Source organism: Gambusia affinis, linkage group LG07 (assembly GCF_019740435.1).
Source record: "Gambusia affinis linkage group LG07, SWU_Gaff_1.0, whole genome shotgun sequence".
NCBI lineage: Eukaryota > Metazoa > Chordata > Actinopteri > Cyprinodontiformes > Poeciliidae > Gambusia > Gambusia affinis.
The window spans coordinates 10,223,298-10,247,679 of NC_057874.1; the positions used below are offsets into that span (position 1 = coordinate 10,223,298).

A 24,382-nucleotide genomic window follows, 5' to 3' on the forward strand; every position below is an offset into this window, starting at 1 on the left:
AGCAGATGAGCTCTGATCTGACAACAAGTTTTTATCCTCCACTGAAAAGAAAAACTCCTCTCACTCCGGTTTGCATCACTTTCTTTCGGTTCCTCCTCCGGCTGACTCATCAGGAGTAGACCAATTGCCAGCTGTAATCTGTAGACCCCAATCAGTGTGATGAGAATCACCTGGTCTACCTGCTTAAAAATGAAGTCAAGCATTCAGTCTTCAACGTGCGTGTTTATTTATTTTTATTTTTGTCTCTTGTTTACGTTTACTTTACAAAAAAACCAAAAAACGATGCCTCCCAAAAAACAAGCAGCGGATCCTCAGCCTAGTTCAAAACCTGTTCCTGCTGAAGAGCCCGATGAGAAGAAAACATCTGGTTTGTATACGAACGGGGAAAGTTTAAAGATACCAATAATTGTTTATTTATTAAATGGCTTCACAAATTTCTCTCCGCAGCACGCGCCGCGGCGGTGCGAAAACCCGCAACTCATCCGTCCACAGCCGCCATGGTGAGAGAGGCGCTGAAAGCCCTAGACTCGCGTAAAGGGGTTTCCTCCCAGGCCATACAGAAATACATCAAACAGAAGCACCCCACTGCGGAGCCGGTGAGGCTGAAGCACTTGGTCCGCAGAATCTTGAAGAACGGATTATTGAACGGGACGCTGGTGAGGCCTGTCAACGCCACCGTCACCACAGGCGCATTGGGGAAGTTCAGGGTAGGAAACTAAAGAGAAACGGACTAGCCTCCCAACTGAATCTACGTGATTTAAGTCTTTCTGTCCTTGTTTTCAAAGCTTGCGCCAAAAGATAAAGAGATGAAGCTGAAAACTGAGAACACTAATCCAAATGTGCAGAAGCCCAAAGCTGGAGCCAAGAAAACCCAGACAGAAGGTATTAACTCATAAAATGCAACTTTCTGACCTCATGGTGGAGTCCCTCACAGCATTTGTTTTGTTTAAGATGCCACCAAGAAGAAGCCAACAAATGAAAAGGCAAAATCTACAAAGGTAAGACGAAACTATGACCACATCATGGGTCTCCCGGACCCGCACAAAAATATTTAGTAATTTGCTGCTACTTACACATTTTGACTTCTCTGTTCTGATTTTGGCTTTTTTTTTTTTTTTTTTTCTTCCCACAGAACCCAAAGCCTCCAAAAACCGCAAAGGATGAGGCAGCTGCTCCTTCAAAGGTTCCTCCAGCAAAGAAGCCAAAAGCTAAAAAAGTTGAGGCGAAGGGTAGCGGTGCTGGAAGCTCTGAACCAACCAAAAAGACTGCAAAGGCCAAAGGGGCAAAAACGGAGAAGAAAACTCAAAGCAAGGCTGTAAAGTCGGGCAGTGACGCCCCTGCATCTAAAGCTGCTGGCAAACGAGTGAAGAAGCCAGAGTAAAATAAGGAAACTTTTATATTTTTATTTTTGTTTACAATAAATGTGTGGTTTTTAAAGTTTTGGCTTTTCTATTTCCCAGTTGGAACAAACGGGTCTAATATCTGTAAAAGGGCTATTGGTAGGTTTAAAAGCAAATCCTTGGCTTACTCCACCTTAACTGAGCAGATAAACTTTAGAGATTTTTGGCTCTAATGTAGAAGTTACTCACCTTTGTAATCCATAAACTTGGCAATGATTGGTTTCAGCTAATTGAAATCCTTCTTGCATGTCTTGTCCAAAAAAAGTTGACTTTCTTTACATTAGTTGCTGGCATGTAACCAGCCGTGATGGCATAAAGGTCGAACTATAAGACATGATCAAATACAAACCTTAATTTTCAAATGACCTCTTAAAGATTTACTTTAGGGCTGCTGTGGTACACCACAGACCTGTTAATCACATGGCTTGAAACTTTTATTACAGGTATCTCAGAACTCAAGTTACAGACCAAGTCAGAATATTCAAGAAAAAAATCCTCTTCAAGTGTCAAAACAGCAAAAGGCCTGGAGCCTTATGCTCTAAGGGTCACGACTAAGTAGCCCACTGTGGACAGAAGCCCTAGAAGGACCGACCAAATGACAAATGGGCTGTTCAGAATTCTTTCGAGGATTACAGGCAGAAGCCTCTGCTTTTGCCGTTGCTGCTCTTCAAGCTGCTCCAAACGGTACTGAAGAGCCCCCAGCACCTCCTACAGACCAAGAAAAGATTTTACATGTTAAGAATTTGCATCATTAACTTTGACTTATAAAAGCAAAGTAATTTCTGAATGACCTTTTCAAATGTAACTGTCTGATGTTTCACAATCTACTGCTTCAGTTTGTGGTATAAATTTGAATTCTAGGTTTCTATTTTTTTTTTTTCTTTAATGTGGTTAGTATTAAGGAAACATTTGGCTTTACCATGTAGCAAAGTTGGTAAAGCCAAATGCTACTTCTACAATTGCTCTTATATTAAACATAAAGTTCAGAACTTTACAGAGAGATGTTCAACTGTGACAAAAAAATAGAAAACTTCATAGGTTCAAGCAAGTGACAGATTCAACCAAACAATCCAGTGACACCAGTGCAGAACTTTGTCTGCACTTGGCACATAATTCCTATTCCTGCCTTTTGACTTCCAGCGCATTTCTCAAAACATTGCACAAAAACAGTGATGCAGTAAAACTGCAGAAAGCACCAACTCTTCTGGCTCCCAGTGTATTTGTACTACAATGACAACTTACATGAATATCTGTCGTAGCTTTTAAAACCAGATGCTTGATCATCTCCTGTGTACTGGTCAGCTCCTCTTTCAAGTTCTGCGTTTCATTCTTATAAAGTTCAGTGAAGTCAGCAAGTTCCTTTGTTAAAACATCTTTGCTGCAAAACCATTAGTTTATTACAAGCCAAATGAGGACTTTTTAATGTATAGCATTGAGCATAAATTACCTTGATTTCTCTTCTTCAAGGGCCTGTGTTATCATAGTGAAATCTCTGTGGTAGTTGGCTTGGAGGGTTTGCAGGCACTTCTCTTGTTGGATTTGGGTTTCTCTAAACTCTTGGAGCTGGAGGATCGCGTCATCAGAACCAGACGCTTCTCCATCATTGTGATGGTCCTTTGTGATGGCAGATTTCTCAGTAGAGCAGTGGTTATTACTGCTACACATTTCGGTTGACACGCCATCTTCCAAATTAAGCGACAAACAATCCTGATTTTCGAAAGGATCACTAGATATATCCAGAGATACATCACTGGATGCAAGGGTACTAGATCCGCTGTACCGTCTGTGAACAAAGAAAGGCATTTTTTTTTTCTAAGAATTGACACCACAAGTCTACACCTCCAGAAATCATTTAAGAGCATCCCCCATCACATAGATATATATTTTAATAAAAACAATATTAAAAATTCAAAAGCAAAATTTCTATTTAAAAACAGGTGTATCTTGCAAAGGGATAAAATTATTTTCAAAGTCTAAGCTCTCAAAATGAAACTCTCACACCTCTACAGAGTTGATATCTGAGATCTTGTCATTTTAGTCTAGATTTTAAAGCAATTAGTCTGCTTTAAAATATATATATATATATATATATATATATATATATATATATATATATATATATATATATATATATATATATATATATATATATATATATATATATATATATATATATATATATATATAATGAGCAAAAGTTCTGATCAGAGTTTTTTGAATTACATCTCTAGGCACCTTGTTACCAGCATCATGACACAAAAATACAATTTGTTCACATTTCTTCAGTTGGTGCTATAAAAACACCAAACAGCAATTAGATAGTATTTCTTTCTGCACTAACAAGGTTGTTCAGAAAGTACTAATACAATTTATACCTTTATAACAAATAGTTTAATTGCTGTTACATGCAAAGTTGTGAAGTGGAACAAAAATAATTTGTCATGGCTTTCAAAATGTACATATATAAATAGAAAAAGTCTCAAGTGTTTTGCAGCCACTAACAGGTTTTCTTGGACAGCTTTTGCTGAAGAAATGTACCCTCACAGATTTGAGATGTTCAAAGCATGGAATATTGTTGTATATGTTTAATCTCCTTTAAACTTCTCCAAAACTTCACCTTTCACCTTTCTGCTGTCAATATTAGTCTTCATTACACCCTCTGGGAGATTTCTACTCAACAGCAGGACTTTAATAAAGGGGTTCAAAGTAATGGAGGCTGAAGCTAAACACCTTTCACTTCAGAAATATGACTTTTGTGATGTCTTTTTCATTTACTGCTCATCAGGTGGTTTTAAACGCCAAATACTTTTATTTTCTGCTTTGCATTTTGTACTTCTAAAGCACAAACATACGTAATGCTTTCACGGTCCACCATAAGGATTGGGCACAGTTTACTGTAAACAGGTGCAAAGCTATGGGCATTTTCGATTATTTTCATTTATCAGTATAATAGTGGTAATATAGTCTTTGTAAATAACATATGTATAGAGTTAATTGAGCATTTCACAAAAGTGTTTATGGAATAAAAAAATATATTTACAGAAAAATAAGCTATAAGCTTTAAAAGTGTACTGGCAAAACAAATCTCAAAAAATGAACTATAGCAAACAACGAGCTTTGAAGGTAACTTCAAGAGTTTCAGTAGACTGAATAGGTAAAACAAAGTGGAATCTCAATATTTGTTGTGGGGTAACATATTTAAACTTGAGGATTCTCGTACAGTTTGTCCAGTGCGGTAGCTACACATTTACACGACAGAAACCAATTTCTTTCCCACATGGATAACACGCGTGAGAGAAAATGTTGTAGCTGGTATGACTGAATTTTGATTTTTACCTACCTGGCTTTAAAGAAACTCAACTTGCGAGGCATCGATGGGACTTTGGTTATTTATCGTTAATAAAGGAACTTGTTTCAAGAGTTAAGCTAACGGTTAACCGTAGCTGTTGCGGCTGTGAGACGTTAAGAATCGGAATTGATTCCGAAAGCACAGGTTGTTACGTTGCTAGGCAACAATTCTGTCGCCCTTTGGTTTTAAATGAAAGTATTTCCGACATTTTTCATTCAGAATAAAAGTTTTGGTTTTTTTAAAGGAGGTGTAGGTGTGATGAGTATCCTTTTTTTCTACCTCTGATCACTCTGGAAAAGGGAAAATCCTGGAGTCAGAGTACAGTATACAGTATACTTATTTCTCCTAGCAAACTCAAACCTTTTTTACAAATCACCTCCACAGCCTTGAGCGCTGCTGTTTTTCTTGTGATTTGATTTTACCAAAGAAAACGTGATCACTGATGTTGATCAAGAAACATGTTTTTGACTCAATTTCTTTGAGGATAGCTCCTGACGTCATAGTTTTTAATAATATGTTCTTAACAGTTCTTAACCCAATTTTAGTAGTTTCAATTACCAAACTCCATAAAGGCCTTTAAATCCCACTAGTATCACCAAGTGCTACCACAAAGACAGAATGGTTCACTTGTACATCAAAATGCAGTTTGAAAATGAACTCTATTCTTCCATGACATAAACCCCGCCCTTGTGTTTGTTTCAGACAAAAAATAATCTAGATGCATTTGACCAATAAAAAATAGAAGGAACAGAAAGAGAAGGGTTTTTTTGTTTGTTTTTGGTAATGTATTGCGCGACTGAGTTTTTGACAATTGCACACAAATACAAGTTAGACCTTAAAAGGAGCCTTTCAAAACAGCAATTTATTTAAAATAAAAAAAAAAAAAAATATCAACTAAAATGTGTTACTATTTCATCATCACTAATAGAAACAGTACGGAAGCACTAAGTCTTTGAGCAATGTAGCCGCTCTTCAAGTATGTTAATTCAGTTTGTAGATTATTCTTTCTGCAGTGAAAGAGTCACCAGGAAAAGTGTAGTCCAGTTGGAGGAGAGGGTCACATCTCTGGATAGTAGCATCCCGTTTGTGGCAGAACCAGTGTGATCGACTCCACGCGTCCGAAGGAAACAATTCAACGACCCACGGCTATTTAATTCAGTAACAAATGTGATCTCAGAGCACTGATGCAGATCTGTAGGCACCCGATCTTAAGTGATCTGGAAGGAGGACTTGGTTACACGAGCTGAAGTGCAGAGATGATGAGAGAGGGGAGGAAACAAATAAAAATAAAAACCATAATCACAAAACCGAAAAGAGAAATTTCTTACAAAACAAATAAAAACAAAAAACCTTGGGACACTAAAACCGCAGAACGACATCAACTCATAACTGTTTAAAAAGAGAACTGAGCAAGCTGGATTAAAAACAGCAGTGACTTCAAAACAATGCCATTTGAATAAACTAGATATAAACTAATGTGAAAAACAATGCAAGGTTTTCCACTTGTAAACAAATTCACTCAGAAGAGAGAAATCCAGTGTGCAGTTCTCTCAGCTCCTCCTTCAAATACGCCCCCGTCACTCTCACAGCGTGCGCTTGTGCCTCCATTGCACCTGTGATTTAAAGTCGATGCCCAACTTCCAGGCTTTTTTTTTTTATCTCCTCGTTTTTGATTTTATTCTCCTGGATACAAAGTTCACATAGTGGTAAAGTGACAAACCTCTGTTACACTCCTGAGTGCTTTTAGAGAAATATGATCAACTGGACGATTAAGACACAACCTTCAGTGTGTACGTCTTCCCTTTAACCGTTGATCTTGAAGCCCCCAGGCCCTTTCATCGCTTTGATTAGTTTCCCCCCAGCAGGTCATCTGGGGTTTAGCAGGAAATGATGCAGGTACTCTGAAATAGCCTCCCAGTGCCTCCAGAGGAAGGCGAGCAGGATCACGAGGAGCAGCGTGGAAAGCGTGCGGCTGCGGGTTTTCATCAAGGGGACAACGCAGTTGGCCACGGTGGACACGAACACCAGAAGGACGGCCATGACGGCCAGGAGGATGTTGATTAGCTTTCCGAGGAGAGTCCGTGCCGTGGCGTTCTCCAGGCCCTCCACCACCTGCTGCTGCTGCTGCTGCAGCTCCATCTTGGATATGCGAGTCTGACAAGCCTCCAGCGCCTCCTGGAAGAGGAGATCAGAGGTGTCAGATATGCGTGACGGCAAAGCATTGGCGTGAGGTTCGTTCAGTCGAAGCTTGCCTGTATGTCTCGGGCCCTTTCGTAAGACTGGTAGGCAATCTTCTCCTCCATGCTGGCTAGTTCCTGCTTCAGGTTCAGGATTTCATTCTGGTGCAATTCTGTCAAGTCATTGAGTTGTTCTTCTAATCGTTCACACCTGGAAAAAAAATAAATAAATAAAAATCAGGAACAAAACATGTCAGAAAGTCAAAAAAAGATTCATTTTAATTCAAAAAGACTAATAGAAAAAGTATTTTAATATAGAAATGTACTATTGTGGTAATCAAAAGAACACTGCTGAGTTGCCTAACTCGGTATTCAAGCATATTAGTAGAAAGCTTGGTGGAAGAAAAAAAAAACATTGTAGATACATGTGCACAAGTAAAAGGAATAATAACTTCAATTTTTAGACGACTGTAAAGCTCTTCTAGAGTTTGGGGTGGACAAAATGTGGCCAGCAGGTGGAGTCAGAGCTTCAAGTTCAAGCCGTGTTCATAACATGAGCTGATGCAGTTGCACCCTTTGTGTGAAGCTATTCCAGAACCAGAGACAATATCTGAAGCGTCTTACCTTGACTGGGCTGTTGTTTAGTGGACCAAAGTTCTCTTTCAGATGGAGGTGCACTTTTAAATTTAATCAGCAAAATCAAACATGAAGCCAAACCTCAATGCATTTAATTTTGCATAACTTTGCTATTTGACATAGTTGTCCTTCATTTAGGTGAGAGACAGTTTTAGTCTTGGTTTTGGCTGCTGTGTTTAAACAGGATGAAGACATAAAGAGGAACATCAACCTGGCTGTGCATTGAAAATGGCTGCAATTCCAACTTTAGTAAGTAAGGATTATTTTTTCTTTCTGGCAACTAAAGAAGGAAAAAGCAGCAAGACTAAAACAGTTTATATGAGCAAAGAGATCAAGAGGAAAACTGAAGATACACCATGATGAGTACAAAAATGCTGTGAGTTTGACTGGCAAACTGTAAATTTGAACCTTTCAGTTCTGACCTCACTAAAACTGAATTTGTTAGGTGAAAACAAACCTGTATCGTTCTTCCTGCAGAGCCTCCATGATCACGGTGTAATCCCGCTGATAGTGGGATTTTAAATTTTCAAATGACTCTTCCAGTCGACCCTGGTTGTCCCGGAGCTCATGGATCTCATGGAGTAAAGCATCAAACCCCGAGCCTTGTGCATTATCGAGAGTATTCCCCCTGGAGCTGGGGGGCCCGCCTGGGGCCCCGGGCGTGCTGTTAGCTCCGGCAGACCCAGACGTCGCGCTCGAACAGTCGTCCTCGCTGCCGTATCTGGGGCTGGATTGCAACTGTCCGGTTCCCAGAGGTCGTGACCCCCCCGGGTAAGCGCCCTCTTCACCTGGAGTTTCTTCCAGCGAGTCTTTCAGAGCGGCGATGTTGTCGGCGCTCCCAAACTTGTTCCGGAGGAGCGAAGCGATTTCTCTGGGCTTGGACACCACAGCTCCAGCTGCAGAATGAGTAGCTTGAGAAAAACTGGACAGCCCTCCTGTTACCTGAGGAAAGCAGCGATCAAGTCAGTGTCTCGTTTACCCAGTTTATCACTCATAAACACAAACTGGGTTAAACAAATAGCAGCTTCAAAATAGTTTCTTTGAATTCACAGTTTGATGATACCAGATGAATGCGGCAATCACTGTAGTGCTTTGGAAAAGTGCACTTTTATAAATTTATTTTCATATGACAGGCCAAAAGTTTTAGTTTTATTTTGAATTTATTTACTAAACCAAAACAAAATGCATGATTGTGAGGTGAAAGGAAAAAAACACATGGTTTCAAATAAAACTCTGAAATGTGTGGCAAAATGTAAAGTATGCCATGATGTGGCAAGCAAAAACAAAGTTTCTAGTGTTTTTATATTAATTTTCAACATACTAGCAGATTAAATAGCAAATTTAAGGGGCTGTTTACTGTCTGCAGCCTGCATTAAGACAGTACAGTTACTCTCAGCTGTGGCAAAGACTTTAACTTCTTATCTTTCAATATCTGTAAGCAGAAACACGTTTGGGGCTCTTATTGTAAAAAGCTTTAAAGGAAATATCTCACATCTTTTGTTGTTTAAACACTAGGAACAAACTAAAGAGGTGTGCAGTACCTTGTTTTTGTTATATCAGCTGTTCCAGTTTGACTCTATAGTATTACATACCGAGTCAAAGAAAAGTCAGTCAAATCAATGGTACCATTTATCAACCAAGATAAAAAAACTAAACATAGAGTATTTAGGTGTTTCCCTTGTTGAGGAAGAAGCGTGACGCTCTAACCTTGGCTCCAACACCTTTCAGACCCTGGTGCATGTCTCGGAAAACGTCTTTGGGCTGCCGAGGGATGCCGTTGTGCTCCACCTCTCTGAGTTTCCGGTGGTAGTGCTCCAGCTTCCTCTGCAGCTGCTGGATGGTCTGAGCAGACTTTTGGTTCTTCTTCTCAAACACCTGCTTGATGCGCGCACTCTGCTGTTTGTCTGCGTTGTTGGCCAGTTTCAGGTACTCGGCCACGTTGTCGTCGCGAGCCGTTTGTTCGATCTTGATTTGTTCTGTGAGCTTCAGGATCTTCTGCTGCAGCTGGGCAATGGCCTGCTTGGTGCGCTGGGGGTCCGGGGTGCTGTCAACCACGTCGTACCCCTCGGCGCCGTAAGGCAGGGCGTTGGGTGACACTGCAAGGCCTGATCCATCGTACCGATCCAACTATTGAAAAATAACAAGCATACATAAATTAAATAAACTCTTCTTTTCAGAAAACTTCTAAATTAAACATTAAGCTCACTAACAAAAGACTAAATTCCCTCTGATAAAGAAGAAAAGAAAGAAGAAACTGACACAAGAGAGGGTGGAAGGACACAGATAGGGAAGGATAAAAGGAAAGAAAGAGAGGACACAAGAAGGAGAAGACAAACCAGCAAAAAGGAAGGGAGGACATATGAAAAAAGACAGGCATGAAGGACCCATACAGAGAGAAAGTAGGACAAGTAAGGCAAATAGGAAGGAAGGACAAGACTGAAAATAAGACAAGAAAGAAGAAAGAGGAAGGAAGGATTATAAAAGATGTAAAAACTGATATGAGAAAGCAAGGGAAGAAACAAATGAAGAAGGGAGGACTAAAGAAAGGAGAAAAAAAAGCAACAAAAAGGACAGAAATACATAGATAACTTTTAAAAAAGACAATTGAGAATTTTTCTCATCCTTTTTACTTTCTTACCAAACTCACTTAGAGCTGAAATACTGAAATAAAATCCCAGACTGCGTATATAAAAAAAACACTGTGTAAAGCAACTCGTCAAGCTCAAAATGATTTCCAATATAAAATTAATGCAGCACCATCTCTGACACTAAAACTGAGAAAAATCTCAAACAAAGTGACAAGTTAAAAAGATTGTTCAGACAATTGAATAAATGTCTGGAGTTAAAAAAGAAAATGTATTATTTGTTGGGCACATTCTTGCAGCAGAACTAACTTCATACATTTTGGAAATTGTTAGCAAAGCCTAATGTGTCTGCAAGTTTTTGTTAACTTTACAAAAGACTGCATGTTGATGTCTGCAATAAATGTGCAAATACTCATTTACAACAGCAGATGGCGCCTGTAAAATGAAAATAACTGCAAGCGTCATCTTCAATCATTACGACTAATGACAAAATACATTAGTCTTTTTACGCAGGTGCTGAAACCATCTATGCAAATATTTTCTTGAATTGTTACTGCAAGTAATCACAAACATGTTTTAATCTTCTATATTATGTCATTTAATTGAATGTTTTCTGAATACCTAGTAAATCCTATTTGCTTTTATTTTGGTTCTAGTATTGGCTGGGAAAATTGACTCTTGGAAAATAATACAGATTGTTTCCACCTGATAAAAAAAACAATAAACAAAATAAGCAACCTCTGGCTGGCAGATAAAATTAATTGGACTTGTTTTATCTCCTGACCATTAAGTAGACTATGACTAAATTATAGAAATATATTTCAAGCTATCAGAAATATATAGTCTACCTTCGTAGACTGAAACTACGAAGGTATCAAATGGTGAAGAGGCAATCAGCAGCAATTCTGACTCATTTGCTGTATAATAAATAGTTAATTAAAAAGCAGGAAAATAAAACTAATGCAGCTAGAAAAGCCCTGGACAGATTGGTCTGCACTGACGATACTGTAGCTTCTTCTGATTTATTTCAAATTGTCCATTTTTGACAATTTCCTAGCAAACCTGTAATTTCACAGCAAAATGTTTAGAGAATCTCCTTTAAGAAAATCTTTTTATCTGCTGTGTTGTAATGACCGAAATTAATTCTGTGGTATTCTGGGAGTGGGACCTTGCTGCTGCAGGTTTTTAATCTATCCTTTTGTTATGAATAATGCTGTAGCTTAAAGAAAAACAAAACAGACGCGGTCTGGAAGCCAGTGCATATAAGTAATTAATAATGTACTTCTTCTTAGCCCTCAAACACTGAGCATGCTTCAAATCTCTGAACTCTTTTCTAGCTGTGAACAGCTGAGGAGTTTTGTGTCAGTAGGTAACTAAACAGAGATCGGTGAAGTTCTCCTGGGCTTCGGTCCAGCTGCACAACGGGAGCGGGACCTTGTGTGGTCTGGTACCACACAATGTGAAAAAGCCCGGCTGCTGCCGTCGAAATCAGAGCTTTGCAGATCGATAACACATCAGTTAAATATTATTCCAATCCTAACAAAGACTCTTCTCATTCGCACAAACGAGAGGCGGCCAAAATCTGATCAAAACATTCCTCCAGGTTTCATAAATAATAAATGTCTCTGTGCGGCTGAATCAAGAATGCGTCCTGTAGTCCAAAGCATTTTGTGGAAATAACAGTAATTAACATTTTTATGTAAGCTGTCAGTTAAATCCAAGTCAGTTTCTCTCTGGTGCCATTTCCCCATTCGACCGTTCAGCGAGGCCCGAAGCGGAACGTTACTTTGTTTACCCCGGCGAGCTTTCTCTGACCTGAAGTACACCGAGAGACGGCAAAAGCTAAATTTAGCGCGGCTTAAAGCACATAGTGACAAACCAGTCAAAGGCAATCTCTGACCTTCCAACACTGACAACTCATCTCCCCACTCAGCGCAGCATCCAGGACACAACGGGAGACTTTTAACATGATTTCCCAGTTCGCTTGCATTGAGTTTGAGCATGAGTCACCTCTAACCTTTTATTTTTATAATAATAACAAATAAAAGCTGAATACAGTCCATTTGCTGCCTCCTCAGTGAACGCACTCCTTCAAAGCCAATCTGACTGTTTTATACTCAGAGGGCAAATCTTCTAGGAGCGCTTTAGGATTTAAATCAGCAGCACAACTTCACCACAGTGCTTGTTTATTTTATTTTCCGTCACACCTTAATGTTTATATGGCGTGCACACATCAAAGGTCAAAATTATACGTTGACCTTAAATCAGTACCAATGTTTTACTGTTATTGAGTTCACCTCTTCTTTTGACTTGCCTGTACAAGTGTTGGTGTTGCTGATTATTTTTTTGTACTTTTGTGGTAAATAAAAAAATTAAAAAACACGTTTGAATCAAACATCTGCTTGGTACCTGGCAACAGCTGTATTGTTTTTATTTTCAAAGAAAAGCAAAATAATTTTAAATAAATTTTTGCATTTATTTCTTTATCACATTTAGCGCCTTAGAAAAGTATTCAGACTCCTTGAAATATTTTCACAGTTACAGCAACAAACCTCCATGTATTTTGTTGAGGATTTAAGTGGAAGAAAAATGACAACATGTGCCTGTTTGGGACAAAAATGTACAAATAGTTCATGGGGTATGGATAGTTTTTCAAGGCACTGTATTTGAATATATTTGGCATTAGAAGAATGCAATCATTGTTATTGATCCTCTGACGTTTTGGGCCACATCTGAACATCTGCAGCTGCGTGGGACAGATTGATGCGTTTCAAACAGCTTCGCTCCTGCAACTGTTACTGAAATAAACAAACTGAAGCCACATCGATGCTCTCAGAGACTCAAACCTTTCAGTGACTAACGATTCAATTCTGATTTTTAAGATCACAATTCAATTCAGAAACAATTTTCAATTCTAATGCAACTTTTATTTCAAAAACCAAATTTTCTGTTTACATTTTGTAGATTCTGTTTACATTTTGTGACTGACAAGAGGAAAAGAAGCTTAAACAGAAGATTTATTTAAGACACTGCTAAGATACTGTGTCAAATTTCATCTATTTATATTTAAACAAAAACAGGTTTGTGATTAAAATTGATACTCAACTTATCAGTATCAATATTAAGGTTTTCCTTAAACCTGTGTGCCGCTGCCAGTTTTGGCCAGAATCGTCTTGCAAAAGATATTTTTAATCTAAGCCAGATTTTCCCAGTGGAGTAAAGGTAAAATAAAATAGAATTGATTTTTCTGCACCTTTAGTGATTTTTAATGAATTTTATATGATGAATTTCAACCCTATTTTTATTTCAACATGTTATTTATATTCTCAGGAGGCTCTTCTGTATCCTCCTCTGATTTGAATTTGACTTGTGGAGCTTTGAGCTCAACTACATGTGACTGGTTCTGGTTCTGGTTCTGTTGATGTGTTCTTACTTATTGCATATGTATCCTTTGTGCCACTGCCAAATAAACCTTCCTCGGTGTATAAACAAAGTAACCTAACTGGACCTGCTGAAGAGAGTGAGTCACCCACCTTGTCGGGTTCTTCGGTGGAGTGGTACCCAGAGGTCAGCAGCACGTCCGCCAGCGCGGGACTGCTGGGCGTGTCCGTGGTCGAGGAGGAGCGTGGGCGCCCTGCCTGCAGCAGGGCCTCATGGGTGCTCCGCCGATGGATCTGCGGGCTTCCTTTCTGAGGGGCCTCCCCAGAGCTCCCCGCTTTGCTGCGGCGGCTCTGCAGGCTGGTGCCTCGTTTCATGATGGGCGGACCTCGGATCTGCTGCAGAACCCGGCTCAGAGCTGCGGGAGGGGCGGAAGCGGCAGGATTGTCAGAATCCACGGAGAGGGCCAAGGAGCCCGGAACGTCCCCTACTTCTGACCCTAGGTCGACGGGCTCGGAGGGAGGGGCGCTCGCGCAGGCTGAGGCGGAGTCATGTGGGGAAACGGAGGAGCGTCGGCGCTGAGGCTGGAAGAGCTGCTTCAGGCCATGCCCCAACGCTCCCATGTTCTCCAGGGCATTATGGGTGATTTTGGACAAGCCGTGCTCTGACTCCGACGCCCTCCTGCCGGCCTCCGGCTCCGCTCGGCCTCCTGCGTCCGGCTCCTCTGGACTCTGCTCACTACTACCCTGATCCATCAGACCCCTCCAGTTTCACAGCGAGGCGCTATGCAGGGGCTGCAGGGGACTAGCTACGGCCCGTCCACACCCCCCTCTGAGAGGCCGGGTGCAAGCCGGGAAGCAGAGGGGACGCCGCTCAGCTGGTGCTTTAGAGTGGGCATGCATCTGTGGCTCGGCTCAATGTCATGCTTGTCTACCACAGAAAGGAAAATAAAACGCATTACGACATGCGGCTGTGAGGAACATAAAAAGCAGAAGCACAATGTGAAGAGGAAATTAAAAAAAACAACCAATAAAATCTGGGTTGACATGGTCATGACCACATGTATGCACTTTGATTTAACGGGTTTGTTTCAAATTTGATCCAGAATTATTATTCATCATGTCAGGAAGAAAAATGAGGAATGTTCAGAACAATGGATTTGAAAAATGTGTTTAACTCTGTTAAAATGTCAGGCTTTTTGGATGGAAAAAATGAGGCCATAATAAATAGTTTCGGAGCCAATTAACTGGAAGACAAACTACTGTCAAACTGTCAAAAAAAAAAAAAAAGGCTTAAATAATGTGGTTTTGAGAATTTGGTTTTCTTTGGTCAAATTTACAGACTAAGATAATAGAGCTTCAAAATGAATTCTGGAGTGGTAACTCCTTTAAACGTGAAAACTTTCTCGTTTTAACGGGAACCAAACTCGTTAAAACTACAAAACCTTCTAGTTTTGACGAGATTTTGTAAACTTTTAACGACGGGATTTATATCTCATTAAAACCAAAATGTCTTTTCTTTTAAGTAAGAGTCGTAAGAGTAAAACAGCGACATCTCTTGGGATTTTTAGAAGTTGCCAAGCAGAAACAGTGTGAGGAGAATCAAAGCAAGTTTCATCATGGCTTTTTAACAAGTCACAATCTGTCGAAAGATCGGACCTTTCTATCTGGTTAAAACTAGAAACCTTCTTGTTAACGAGAAGGATCCTTGTTTTAGCGAGTTTTGCATCTCATTACGAGAATATCCTGTTTTTTACGTTTCTGTAAAAATGCTACTGTCAATGTGTAACAAAATGCTCTAAACAGGATCCTGAAATCACTTCTAGACTCTGACTCGGCCGATCAAACACTTTAATATGCTTCTCTTAAAGTCATTCTTCTGTTGAAAAAACTCACTGATGCAAAAAAAATAGACATAAAACCACAACATGATGCTGCCACCACCATGTTTCACTGTTGGTTTTGTGTTCTTTCTGTGATTTTTCAATGTGGTTTCAATTCAATAAGACTGAAATTCAACAAATGTTCAACCAAATATCAGTATAAAGGTTTGCACCAGGATTGCTGCAGCTTTTTTTGTTGTTTGTTTGATTTTCATTTAAATTGCACCAGCTAATTGTCACATTGAAATACCATAAAGGTTTTGAAATTGATAACTGAGGTCTTATATCACATAAAGCTGTCATTTTAACCAAAGTTTGCACAATTTTGAGAGCCAGTCCCGACTTTTGTTAAAAACAACGTGGCATGTCTTGAACGTGTCAACCCAGAAATACATAAAATTCAAATTCTAGATCTCGTGAATAGTTTCTGAAATGTTTACTGTAGTTTTCCATTTGTGTCTTCTCTTTTCTACTAATTCTACAAACGTCAAGCCAAATTATGTTAGAGGTATAAATGGACACATTTCAGAAAGTATTCATTGAATAAATTAACTAATGAGTAAATAACTAATTGCTTAGATGATAAGGGACAACAGAGTGTAAAATAAAAACTAAATAATAAAAACTGTGCTCTAAATGAAATACAAAATGGAAAATGACTGTGATCCAGTTCTCCTCCATCCACAGCGGCCTCCTCTCTGCATCGCCTACCTAACATGGCTAACACCTGTAAAATGAAGGTTCAATCCAAGCATTTTGATTCTTTGTGTCAGTTTCAATTAATAAGGATTTGCTTCTCTTGACCAAGATTTAACGACACGCTCAGAAAGGATTCAAGAAGGAGAGAGTGTGGCAGAGCTTACCATCAGCCCAGCCTCTTCTCTTCTGACTCACAACTCACGACAAGCTAAATGAAGCACAAACAGACAAAAATAGATCCTTCATGCAACAGAAAGGTAAAAAACTGACTTATGAAAGCCTCCACTCTTTAATGAATGGCAGCAACGGATACATGAGAGAGTGTCGGAGCAAAACCACGTCAAAGCAGCTGGCAACATGACAGCACCGACGACCTTATGCTTGAAATGTTAAGAGTTTATTCCTGCTTAATCAGCCTCATTCTGTTACAATCGCGGTTAATGACGACGTGACGTTCACATGAAATGACATCATTAACAACTCATCGGAGCGGCACTTTCAGCTCGTACAACAAACATGAATGGCGGATGCGGCTTTGAGGAGCTCGGGACACACACAGGGTGAAGATGCTGGGCCTGGAATAATTTTTGATTCACGACTGAGTTATGAGCCATTCACCTTAAAAACAATTCATTCACTTATTTATCAATTTATTCATTCTGAAACTAAACACTCAAAGGACAAGGCGAGTTATTTAAGCTTCAAGTACTGGTCATAAATTTATGTAGATTAATTTTAGATCTTTTTTTTTTTTTTTTTTTTTACAAGGTTCATAATTATATAACAAACTCCATCACTGCTTTTAACAAGAGGAATATGTATTTAAATTTGGATCTATTAAAAGGGCTGCAAACTATAATAGTTTGAATCTAACAATTATTTTAAATTCATCAATTAATCAAATAAAATAAACTGGTATTTTCTGCAGATTTTCAATTTAACCAATTAAGTGTAATTTATATAACATTAGAAAAACATACAAATTAGAAATAAACTATTCAATTCCTGTTTTAAATTTTTTTTTAAATGAGCATTGTATTGCCTGAAAGGCAGAAATATAGCATCCCTGTAGCGTGTGTTTGATCATTTGTTGCAAAGGATGCATCTTTGGCTAAAAGATATTTCTAACATCGACATGTGAAAAGCTCAGGCCTTTCTGCTTCGATTAACATCAATACCATGTTGATGCTGAACTACGCTCGGCTCCTCCTGAGCGTCGTTTCAGGAGGAGCTCAAACAACTGGTTTTGTTTGACCTGAGGGAGACAGTTTGGGTCAAACGGCTGAAGCAGTCGGGCTTTCCAACAGAATCTGATCCCAAACATCTGAAACTGACGGATAACTTCAAACTTCTTAAGATACTTGAAGACTACACCTTAAGGCTAGACGCACACAAAATAAACATTTTTTAAAGAATATTGGTGAATATCAGTCTAATTTATTATTGCTGAAAATATGAAAAACTCAGATTATATTACATTATAATCTGATTACTCGCATTATATTGAGTCACGTGGTGAGATTTTAAAATACGGGCCTGTTAGATGGGTTTTCAGTGACTTGATGCAACACTTAATGTGTGTTTATTGTGGCTGTGATGAGAAAGCTCCTAACAGATGGCGAAGACATAATGACGCAGAAGAAAGACAGAAAAGCAGTCAGGAAATCGTGACTTAATTATAGTCAATATCATTGGAATTACCCGTTTTCCTCATATCATGCAGCTCTGATTTTGACTTGGTGTACATTAGAGAAAATCCACCATAAACTCAAACAATAGTTGCCTTTTTTTGTTGTTGTTTTTAGGAATCCCTGAAGTTGCTTCTCTAAAACCTCAAAGTTGATATAAAATTCATGAGTGTACAAAAACATAACTGGAACTCTAATCACATTTGTATATGTGGTATTTGGGAATCTAATTTTACACCAAATTGACTTCCTAATGGACACTGCAGTCATGATAAACACTGTGCTTCTAGTATAACCTTTTAACTAATCATGTTGTGCCTCTGCAAGCTTGTATTAAAGCAAATTGAAAGCAAAGACAGTCCTCTTGTGGATGCTAACCTAGCAGTGAACATGAAAGGGATGCTTTGTGTGCACAGAACGCCTTCTTAATCACATAATTGCAGCGATAGCCTCATTTGTAGGCATGATCCTGAATCACTCTGAAAGGGTGTGTTAGAACATAATTCACACTGCATGCTTCACTTAGTCTGAAAGAAGGCATGGCAAACTTTACGTGATAGGTTCTCTCTACCTAGGACACAGACTGCTTTCCAGAGAACCAGAAAAACAATCCTCTGAGTCAGCACAACCATGAAGTATCACTTAACAAGCCAAGAGAGCAATTGCTCTTCCAGAAACAAAGAACAAAAAAGAAAAACGGCCCACTAGTGTTGAGCTGTGACTCATTTGATGCTGGTCCTGCTGATAGATCTGCAGTTTGATCCCACTGCACTGAGGTGTGTGTGGGTGTGTGTGTGTGTATACACACTCTCTCTCTAACTGAACCATACATCCAAAGGTTGCTTCACATTGTTATTGGTGTTCTCACTATTGATGCGTAATTCAACAACACCTGAGAGAGAATGAAAACTCCAACAGAGCCAAGTTGTGGGCATAAACGAATTCAAATAATTCAACCACATTCTCTTAAACTTGAGTTTATGTTTGGGAGCAATAAAGCAAACCAGCGTTCAGTTATGATTTGCTGCTTGTGTTGAACAGCATGGAGCCCCTGATAGCTGCATGCAGGTTGTTATGGCGATGCATCACACTGACTTATATAAGAGGGCTTCCAGTTACTATATAAATCCCACAGGACAAAATGCTTCGTCTACAGGTGCATTATCACGAAAAGCTAAAGAATTTCAGAAATTTAAATTTAAAAAGTGAAATTTGTGTATTGTATAATATATTCAATCTTTTACTTCTGATAATTTTTTACTTAATTATGAGCAACAACTAATGAAAGTACAACTTTCAGATTCTCTGACAATTAGATTATTACATCAGAAGAATAACTATTTTCATGAAAGAAATGAAGCTTCATGCTAAGCTATGCTGTGGTCACTGACTTCCTCCACCAATATGAAGGTAATTGAAGCTGACTGTGTCTGCGTACATTAGTGGAAAGTTGAGTGGAAGGGAAACATAGTTGAAAAATCTGTTTTTTCCATCAACTTAACTTTCAACGAATATGCAAACATTAAAAATATTTGCTTTATTTTCTGAGTAGCTTAGCAGTAACTTTCACCAAGTTCATTAAGACAAACATACTCTTGTGAGCGCATTCAGTACTTAATGTAACAACACTGAACAGAAAATTGTTAGCTTCAAATTAAAGGCGAGCGATAATAAAACGCTCCACACAGATGTGGAACAATATCCTGCATCTGCAGAGAGAACACAATGACATCTGACTCCTTCGGGCTGAAGTCTAAAGTAGGTCAACCGGTATTCACCTGTCACTCTGCGGACGCAGCGCTCCGATGTCACACCGGCTGCACCGTCCTGTGCAAGTGAGCTAACATTTTATTCGTGTTAGACTTTCAACACAGGATGCTTTCCTTGACAAATCCTTACTAGTAACACCATCATTTAGGGTTTATTTTAACTTTCTATTGTCCAGCGTTTGATTGCAAGTGAAGATTACGCAATAATAAAGTCAAACATACATATTCTTCTAAGTATAAATATGATCAGAACGTATAAGTTGAATAAAGACAGCCACAAGAGCAACTTACCTTCACATGTGGTCATTTGCAGCAGATCTGTGCTTTTATGAACACAGGGGGAATAAAATGCTTAGCAATCCAAGCCGATTTCCGGCCAGGCTTCCTCCGGGTGACTTTTCCAAATAAAATAGCTCTTGAACTTTAACCCACAGCTTCCGTGGAAATTTAGAAAAATGACATGCTGCAAAACAAGAGAGAAAAAAAAAAGAAGAAGCAGAATGCGTTCAGTAAATAGTTCACGTGAGAAATGTGATTGTGTGTGCTTTAAGTACATGTTCGTTTTGAATTTGCACTACCGCGCTCAGTTTTTTATTCTGTATTAATTTTATTATTTATAGAGCACTTCAAACCTTTGTTTTGTTTAAATGCGCTACACGCTTAATACACTCAAAATTTAAATCAGGAACTTCTAAAACCACACTCCTCGTCTGAAAGCTGCATCAGCAGAACAGTCAACAACTTTGTTTACCACCATTATATTAAGGTGTTGGCCCTAATCTGACCTCATTGCCTGGAAAAAAGGAAGTTAAGGTTTAATTTTAAATCCCCGCAGGGTAAAGCTAACCTCACATTAAAGAACCTAATCCGTTTCATTCTGTTTCATTTTGTACAGCGCGGGCCTCAGAGGACTTTTAGAGTAATTAACTGTGAAATGTTAATTAATAGTGCATAAATGACCCATGAAGATGCTCACAAGACATTAACTATTTGCTGGTCTTATGGAAATCAAACTGGAGTAAAGTTTTGCAATGGTGATGTGATGTTATCAACTATACTGTGCTGAAGCTGAGGCTAAAGAAACCGTCCAGCAATGGATTTTATGTGTACTAACAAAGACAAACAAGACAATACATAAACAGCTAATGATGTACAGATTTCCACTGCAAGAATTCTTAAAATGCAAACATTTTATTGATAAAAAGCATTCCAATTGAGAGTATTTCTGTTGATGACATCACAAGAGGCACAAGAACTGAGACGATCTGGGCGCATTGGCAGATACATTGTGGTTTATGTACATTTTTTCTCCCTAATTTAACGTCTCAAAACCTTTCTATGCAACTACATGGTTTTATGCGTTCCTCTGTCTTTGCCAGGACATTTATCTGATTTCACTCCCTGACTCAGGCCGGGTTCCCGTCTGACTGAGGATCAGGTCTGAGGACACACAGCTCCGGTAACCACGGCAGCACAGCCCAGAATGCAAATAAAACAGTGAAATCTGACTCAGACTGCATTAAACTCAGATTGTTTCGCAGCTGTTATGCTTTAAAATGCACAAACTATGTGAAAATGTGTAGATAGAATAGATTTTTAGTGAACTGCGACCATCTTGTAACTCACACCTACACACACGGAGCCTCTGCAGCAGCTCCAATCAAATGGGTGAATGATTTACAATCCTGTGCCGTTGTGATTGTTTTAATCTGCATCTCGGAACATAAACCCTGAAAACTATTCTACATCTACTGAATAAAATCTCTGAAATAAAGCTTTGACAAGAGCATTACATCATCTCTGAGGGGATGCAGAAAGCAGAGGACTGCCTTTCCTTTAATTAAGTGTTTCCACTGACCATATTGGATTTTACCAATTTATTTCAATGCAAACTTTGGAAAAACACATTTTGTTGGTTTTTTTTGGGGGGGAGGTCCTAAATGTTGTGTTTACAAATCGCCACCTGTGAGATTTAATGTTAATGTTAGCAAAAAATATGACAAGATGGAGAGGAGACGATTGCTGATCCAGAAGCATTTACATTTGAAACAAAAATAAAGATATAATTAACCAAACTCAAAAAACTGCAGCTGCCTTTTAACCTGTGTGCTCACAAGCTTGTTTTTTGGGATGGAAGATTTTATATTTCTATATTTATTGTATATTAAAGGAGTTTTATGCAAACTGATACACAATTACTTATTATTAACTACCACTTGTGCATATTCTCTAATTTACACTGATTACAAACACAGCCGAGCAATAAAGCATGATTTTTAACAGCAGAATTTCACAAAATGCAATCCCACCGAAAGAGAAAGAAAAGCTAATTCTGCTTAGTGTGAATTTTGGCCAACAACCTCACATGTGCCAGAACAATCAAGCTAATCCGCTCGTAATAGCACGGGTTATTTTTTTAATGGATTTTGACTTTGATTCAGAAACAATTCTGATGAAAACGCCAATAAATACCAAGAAACATAAGCGAAACAAACTGATAAGTTGTTTCTTGTGATGTCACAGGAAGGTTGTTCCTGGAGAGATGAGATTTTAAAGCTAGCAGTTAAATGGTTTACGACTAATCTGAATGATTTAAAGCCAGTTTGACTGATTATACAAGAAAAGTAGAGTGATATGCAAAACCATAGCTGTAACAGTTCAGAGAGCTCGCTGTGTGTAACCCTGGTTAGTTCAATAACAGCCAAGCAGGTTACAGGTGCATCTGGCGTTTTCACATGCACTTTGCCTGTTATAACCATAAAAACAGGACGTTTTATCTAGTAACTACCTTACTGTGATGTACGGCAGGTTTTGCAAGTGTAGCTGTTAAATTACAGTAAGTACTCTGAGGTCTGCTGTTAGCTAAAGGTAAGAACTGAGTGACATTAGCACCTTGCTAGCCAGTGGTCGCAGGCCGGGCCCTTTAAAAACACAAAATTATGAACAATTTTCGCAGAATAATTGTATCATTTGTAAGTGTCCTGTATTGTTTTTCTGACCTTTACTTTATTTCAATTCAAGACGTCGTTGTTTCAACTTATACGGCTTGACTGTGCAGCTGAAATGTAGCATTGGAAGCTAACGTGGTTCGCTGGAGGGCGTTTATTTTGTGTGAGAGCGCACACCGGTGCTGCTGTGCGGGGCGAGGATGTAAAACCTTCATGTGAGCAGCAAAACCAGAATAAAGGATTTACACCAGCTGCCTTTTTCATCCAGGACACTAAACGCACGGCTTTATTAATTACTTATCACTTATTGTAAAAAGAAAATGTACAAACAAAGGTGAGCACATATAGTTTCTATGCAAACAGTCCTGCAGCTCGTCACTTACAGGTGTTGCTGTGTAAATATATAAAGCTGGTTTCTTAGTTTCACTCTCGTATCCGGTTTCACTGACTACCTTGACATGATTTGAATGCACAAATTAAATTATCCTCACATTGTAACGTGATCCTCGTAAAGTAAAGTTGCTTTCCTTTGCAAGGCAGTGTTACATATCTGCATAAGTGCAGCAGCTCTATTACAGCAGCTATGTCTGACCATTTGTAACATACAATAATGATTTGAATCAGAAATATAGCTACTGAGTAATAAATATGGAATTAAATACACATCATAATGTAAAATAACTTATTGTATATTATTATTTTTCAGGAAAGCTCCAAACCGAGGCAGTGGCCGAAATCGGTCCTCGCAGGTGTAAAAATTTCGAAACCTCGTTTAGATGGGAGGTATTGAGTTGCCATCTGTCACATACTCCCACAAGCGTTTCCGTATCACACCTTCCCCTTTGCTATTTCATGGTTTTTAATTCAACACTTTGGGAGCCTTAACTTAATCAAAACACAAAAAAATGAAGAACTGTTTTTCAAAGAATCATAAATGAATGTGGTCTGGGTGTGCTCCTGAAAGTTAAATCTTCTCAAGTTGTCACCATAAGCATTAATTCCGCCTCCCTTAATCACATTTAAACACTTAACATCGCCCATCTTGGATCTCCTGGGTGGCAGATCGGGCGCTTTATTCGCCGCCTGTCCACTCAGCCTGTCAGCTCCCCGGCTAAAAAAAAACATCGCCTCGGCTACAGCCATGGTTAGCTACAGGCAAAAAATGGCACACCGCCAGGCGGCAGCGACAGCGGGGTAAACACCGCAAATCCACTTTTACCCTATCCGCCCGGGGAGGGCAACAGCATATGGAAATGCATTTCATTCATAAAGCAGTTCGTTACACAATAAAAGTGCATTTTAAAGGCTTCAACTTACATGGGCGCTGAGACGGCTGTGTTGATGACCGTTCATTTCTCCCGATGGCCGACACTCCCACGGTGACGTCAAATAGCGTGCTCGGCGTCAGAGTATGGCAAGCAGTTGTAACACATAATCAACCCAGCCGTAATTACTTTTTCTTGCACCAATACACCCGTTGCATCGTGACGTCACGCAGTACCGCTACACTGTTTCCGTTTTTTGTTTTTTTGCCAGAAGTTACAAAAAATGACATAGACCATTATTTCAGGGAGGTGACGATGTTGAGGCAAGGAAGGATATCAGCTGACAATCTGTGGAAATATTGTAAAATGCTTACAAGCCGGATACACAACAAGAAGTCCTGATGTTTTTTTAAAATAGAATAGAGGAAAGGTGAACTAGCGTCAAGTCAAAGTTAAATATCCGCATGCATACCTAAAGAGTGATAAATAGGGAAAAAAGTAACTATACAATATGGGCAAAGTTACAACATAAGAAAAATAATACTGCATAGCTATTAAAAATAGCATATTCTGGTAAAAACAAAAATAAAAAACAGTGCAGTCATT

The 24,382-nt window shown here is 39.0% G+C and overlaps 3 protein-coding genes across 6 annotated transcripts; 1 reads left to right on the forward strand and 2 right to left on the reverse strand.

Annotated features, from left to right (window-relative positions):
• The first annotated feature begins 195 nt into the window (after nt 1-195).
• On the forward strand, nt 196-1,437 carry LOC122834573 (protein B4). Its single transcript, XM_044123123.1, has 5 exons — nt 196-367; nt 448-707; nt 786-882; nt 952-998; nt 1,133-1,437. Exons 1-5 carry the CDS (start codon nt 283-285, stop codon nt 1,379-1,381), a joined length of 738 nt encoding a protein of 245 aa, XP_043979058.1. The 5' UTR covers nt 196-282; the 3' UTR covers nt 1,382-1,437.
• Nucleotides 1,438-1,816: 379 nt separating this feature from the next.
• LOC122834574 (transmembrane and coiled-coil domains protein 1-like) lies at nt 1,817-4,879 on the reverse strand. The gene is made up of 4 exons (XM_044123124.1): nt 4,741-4,879; nt 2,848-3,183; nt 2,643-2,778; nt 1,817-2,108 (listed from the first exon to the last, which is right to left on the reverse strand). Exons 1-4 carry the CDS (start codon nt 4,770-4,772, stop codon nt 1,932-1,934), a joined length of 681 nt encoding a protein of 226 aa, XP_043979059.1. The 5' UTR covers nt 4,773-4,879; the 3' UTR covers nt 1,817-1,931.
• Nucleotides 4,880-5,516: 637 nt separating this feature from the next.
• On the reverse strand, nt 5,517-23,906 carry tmcc1b (transmembrane and coiled-coil domain family 1b). Of its 4 annotated transcripts, XM_044123119.1 has the most exons (9): nt 23,829-23,906; nt 19,855-20,026; nt 19,573-19,634; nt 16,271-16,314; nt 13,681-14,455; nt 9,270-9,689; nt 8,020-8,504; nt 7,002-7,137; nt 5,517-6,924 (listed from the first exon to the last, which is right to left on the reverse strand). In XM_044123119.1, the coding sequence occupies exons 5-9, from the start codon at nt 14,278-14,280 to the stop codon at nt 6,616-6,618; spliced, it is 1,950 nt and encodes a 649-aa protein (XP_043979054.1). In that variant the 5' UTR covers nt 14,281-14,455; nt 16,271-16,314; nt 19,573-19,634; nt 19,855-20,026; nt 23,829-23,906; the 3' UTR covers nt 5,517-6,615. The 4 variants fall into 4 exon arrangements, with proteins under 4 accessions (XP_043979054.1, XP_043979056.1, XP_043979053.1 ...); XM_044123121.1 differs by lacking the exon at nt 19,573-19,634 and having other exon boundaries at nt 13,681-13,943; XM_044123118.1 differs by lacking the exon at nt 19,573-19,634.
• Nucleotides 23,907-24,382: the final 476 nt, after the last annotated feature.

Bases quoted from the DNA above. Each gene is read 5' to 3' on its own strand.
- LOC122834573 (XM_044123123.1), top strand. From the start codon at position 283: ATGCCTCCCAAAAAACAAGCAGCGGATCCTCAGCCTAGTTCAAAACCT. The intron at 883-951 runs GTATTAACTCAT...GTTTTGTTTAAG, and splicing joins CAAGAAAACCCAGACAGAAG to ATGCCACCAAGAAGAAGCCA. The intron at 999-1,132 runs GTAAGACGAAAC...TTCTTCCCACAG, and splicing joins AAAAGGCAAAATCTACAAAG to AACCCAAAGCCTCCAAAAAC.
- LOC122834574 (XM_044123124.1), bottom strand. From the start codon at position 4,772: ATGCCTCGCAAGTTGAGTTTCTTTAAAGCCAG. The intron at 3,184-4,740 runs GTAGGTAAAAAT...CTTTGTTCACAG, and splicing joins TTGAGTTTCTTTAAAGCCAG to ACGGTACAGCGGATCTAGTA. The intron at 2,109-2,642 runs GTAAGTTGTCAT...CTTGGTCTGTAG, and splicing joins AAGCTACGACAGATATTCAT to GAGGTGCTGGGGGCTCTTCA.
- tmcc1b (XM_044123118.1), bottom strand. From the start codon at position 14,280: ATGGATCAGGGTAGTAGTGAGCAGAGTCCAGAGGAGCCGGACGCAGGA. The intron at 9,690-13,680 runs GTGGGTGACTCA...ATTTTTCAATAG, and splicing joins CCACCGAAGAACCCGACAAG to TTGGATCGGTACGATGGATC. The intron at 8,505-9,269 runs GTTAGAGCGTCA...TGCTTTCCTCAG, and splicing joins TGAAAGGTGTTGGAGCCAAG to GTAACAGGAGGGCTGTCCAG.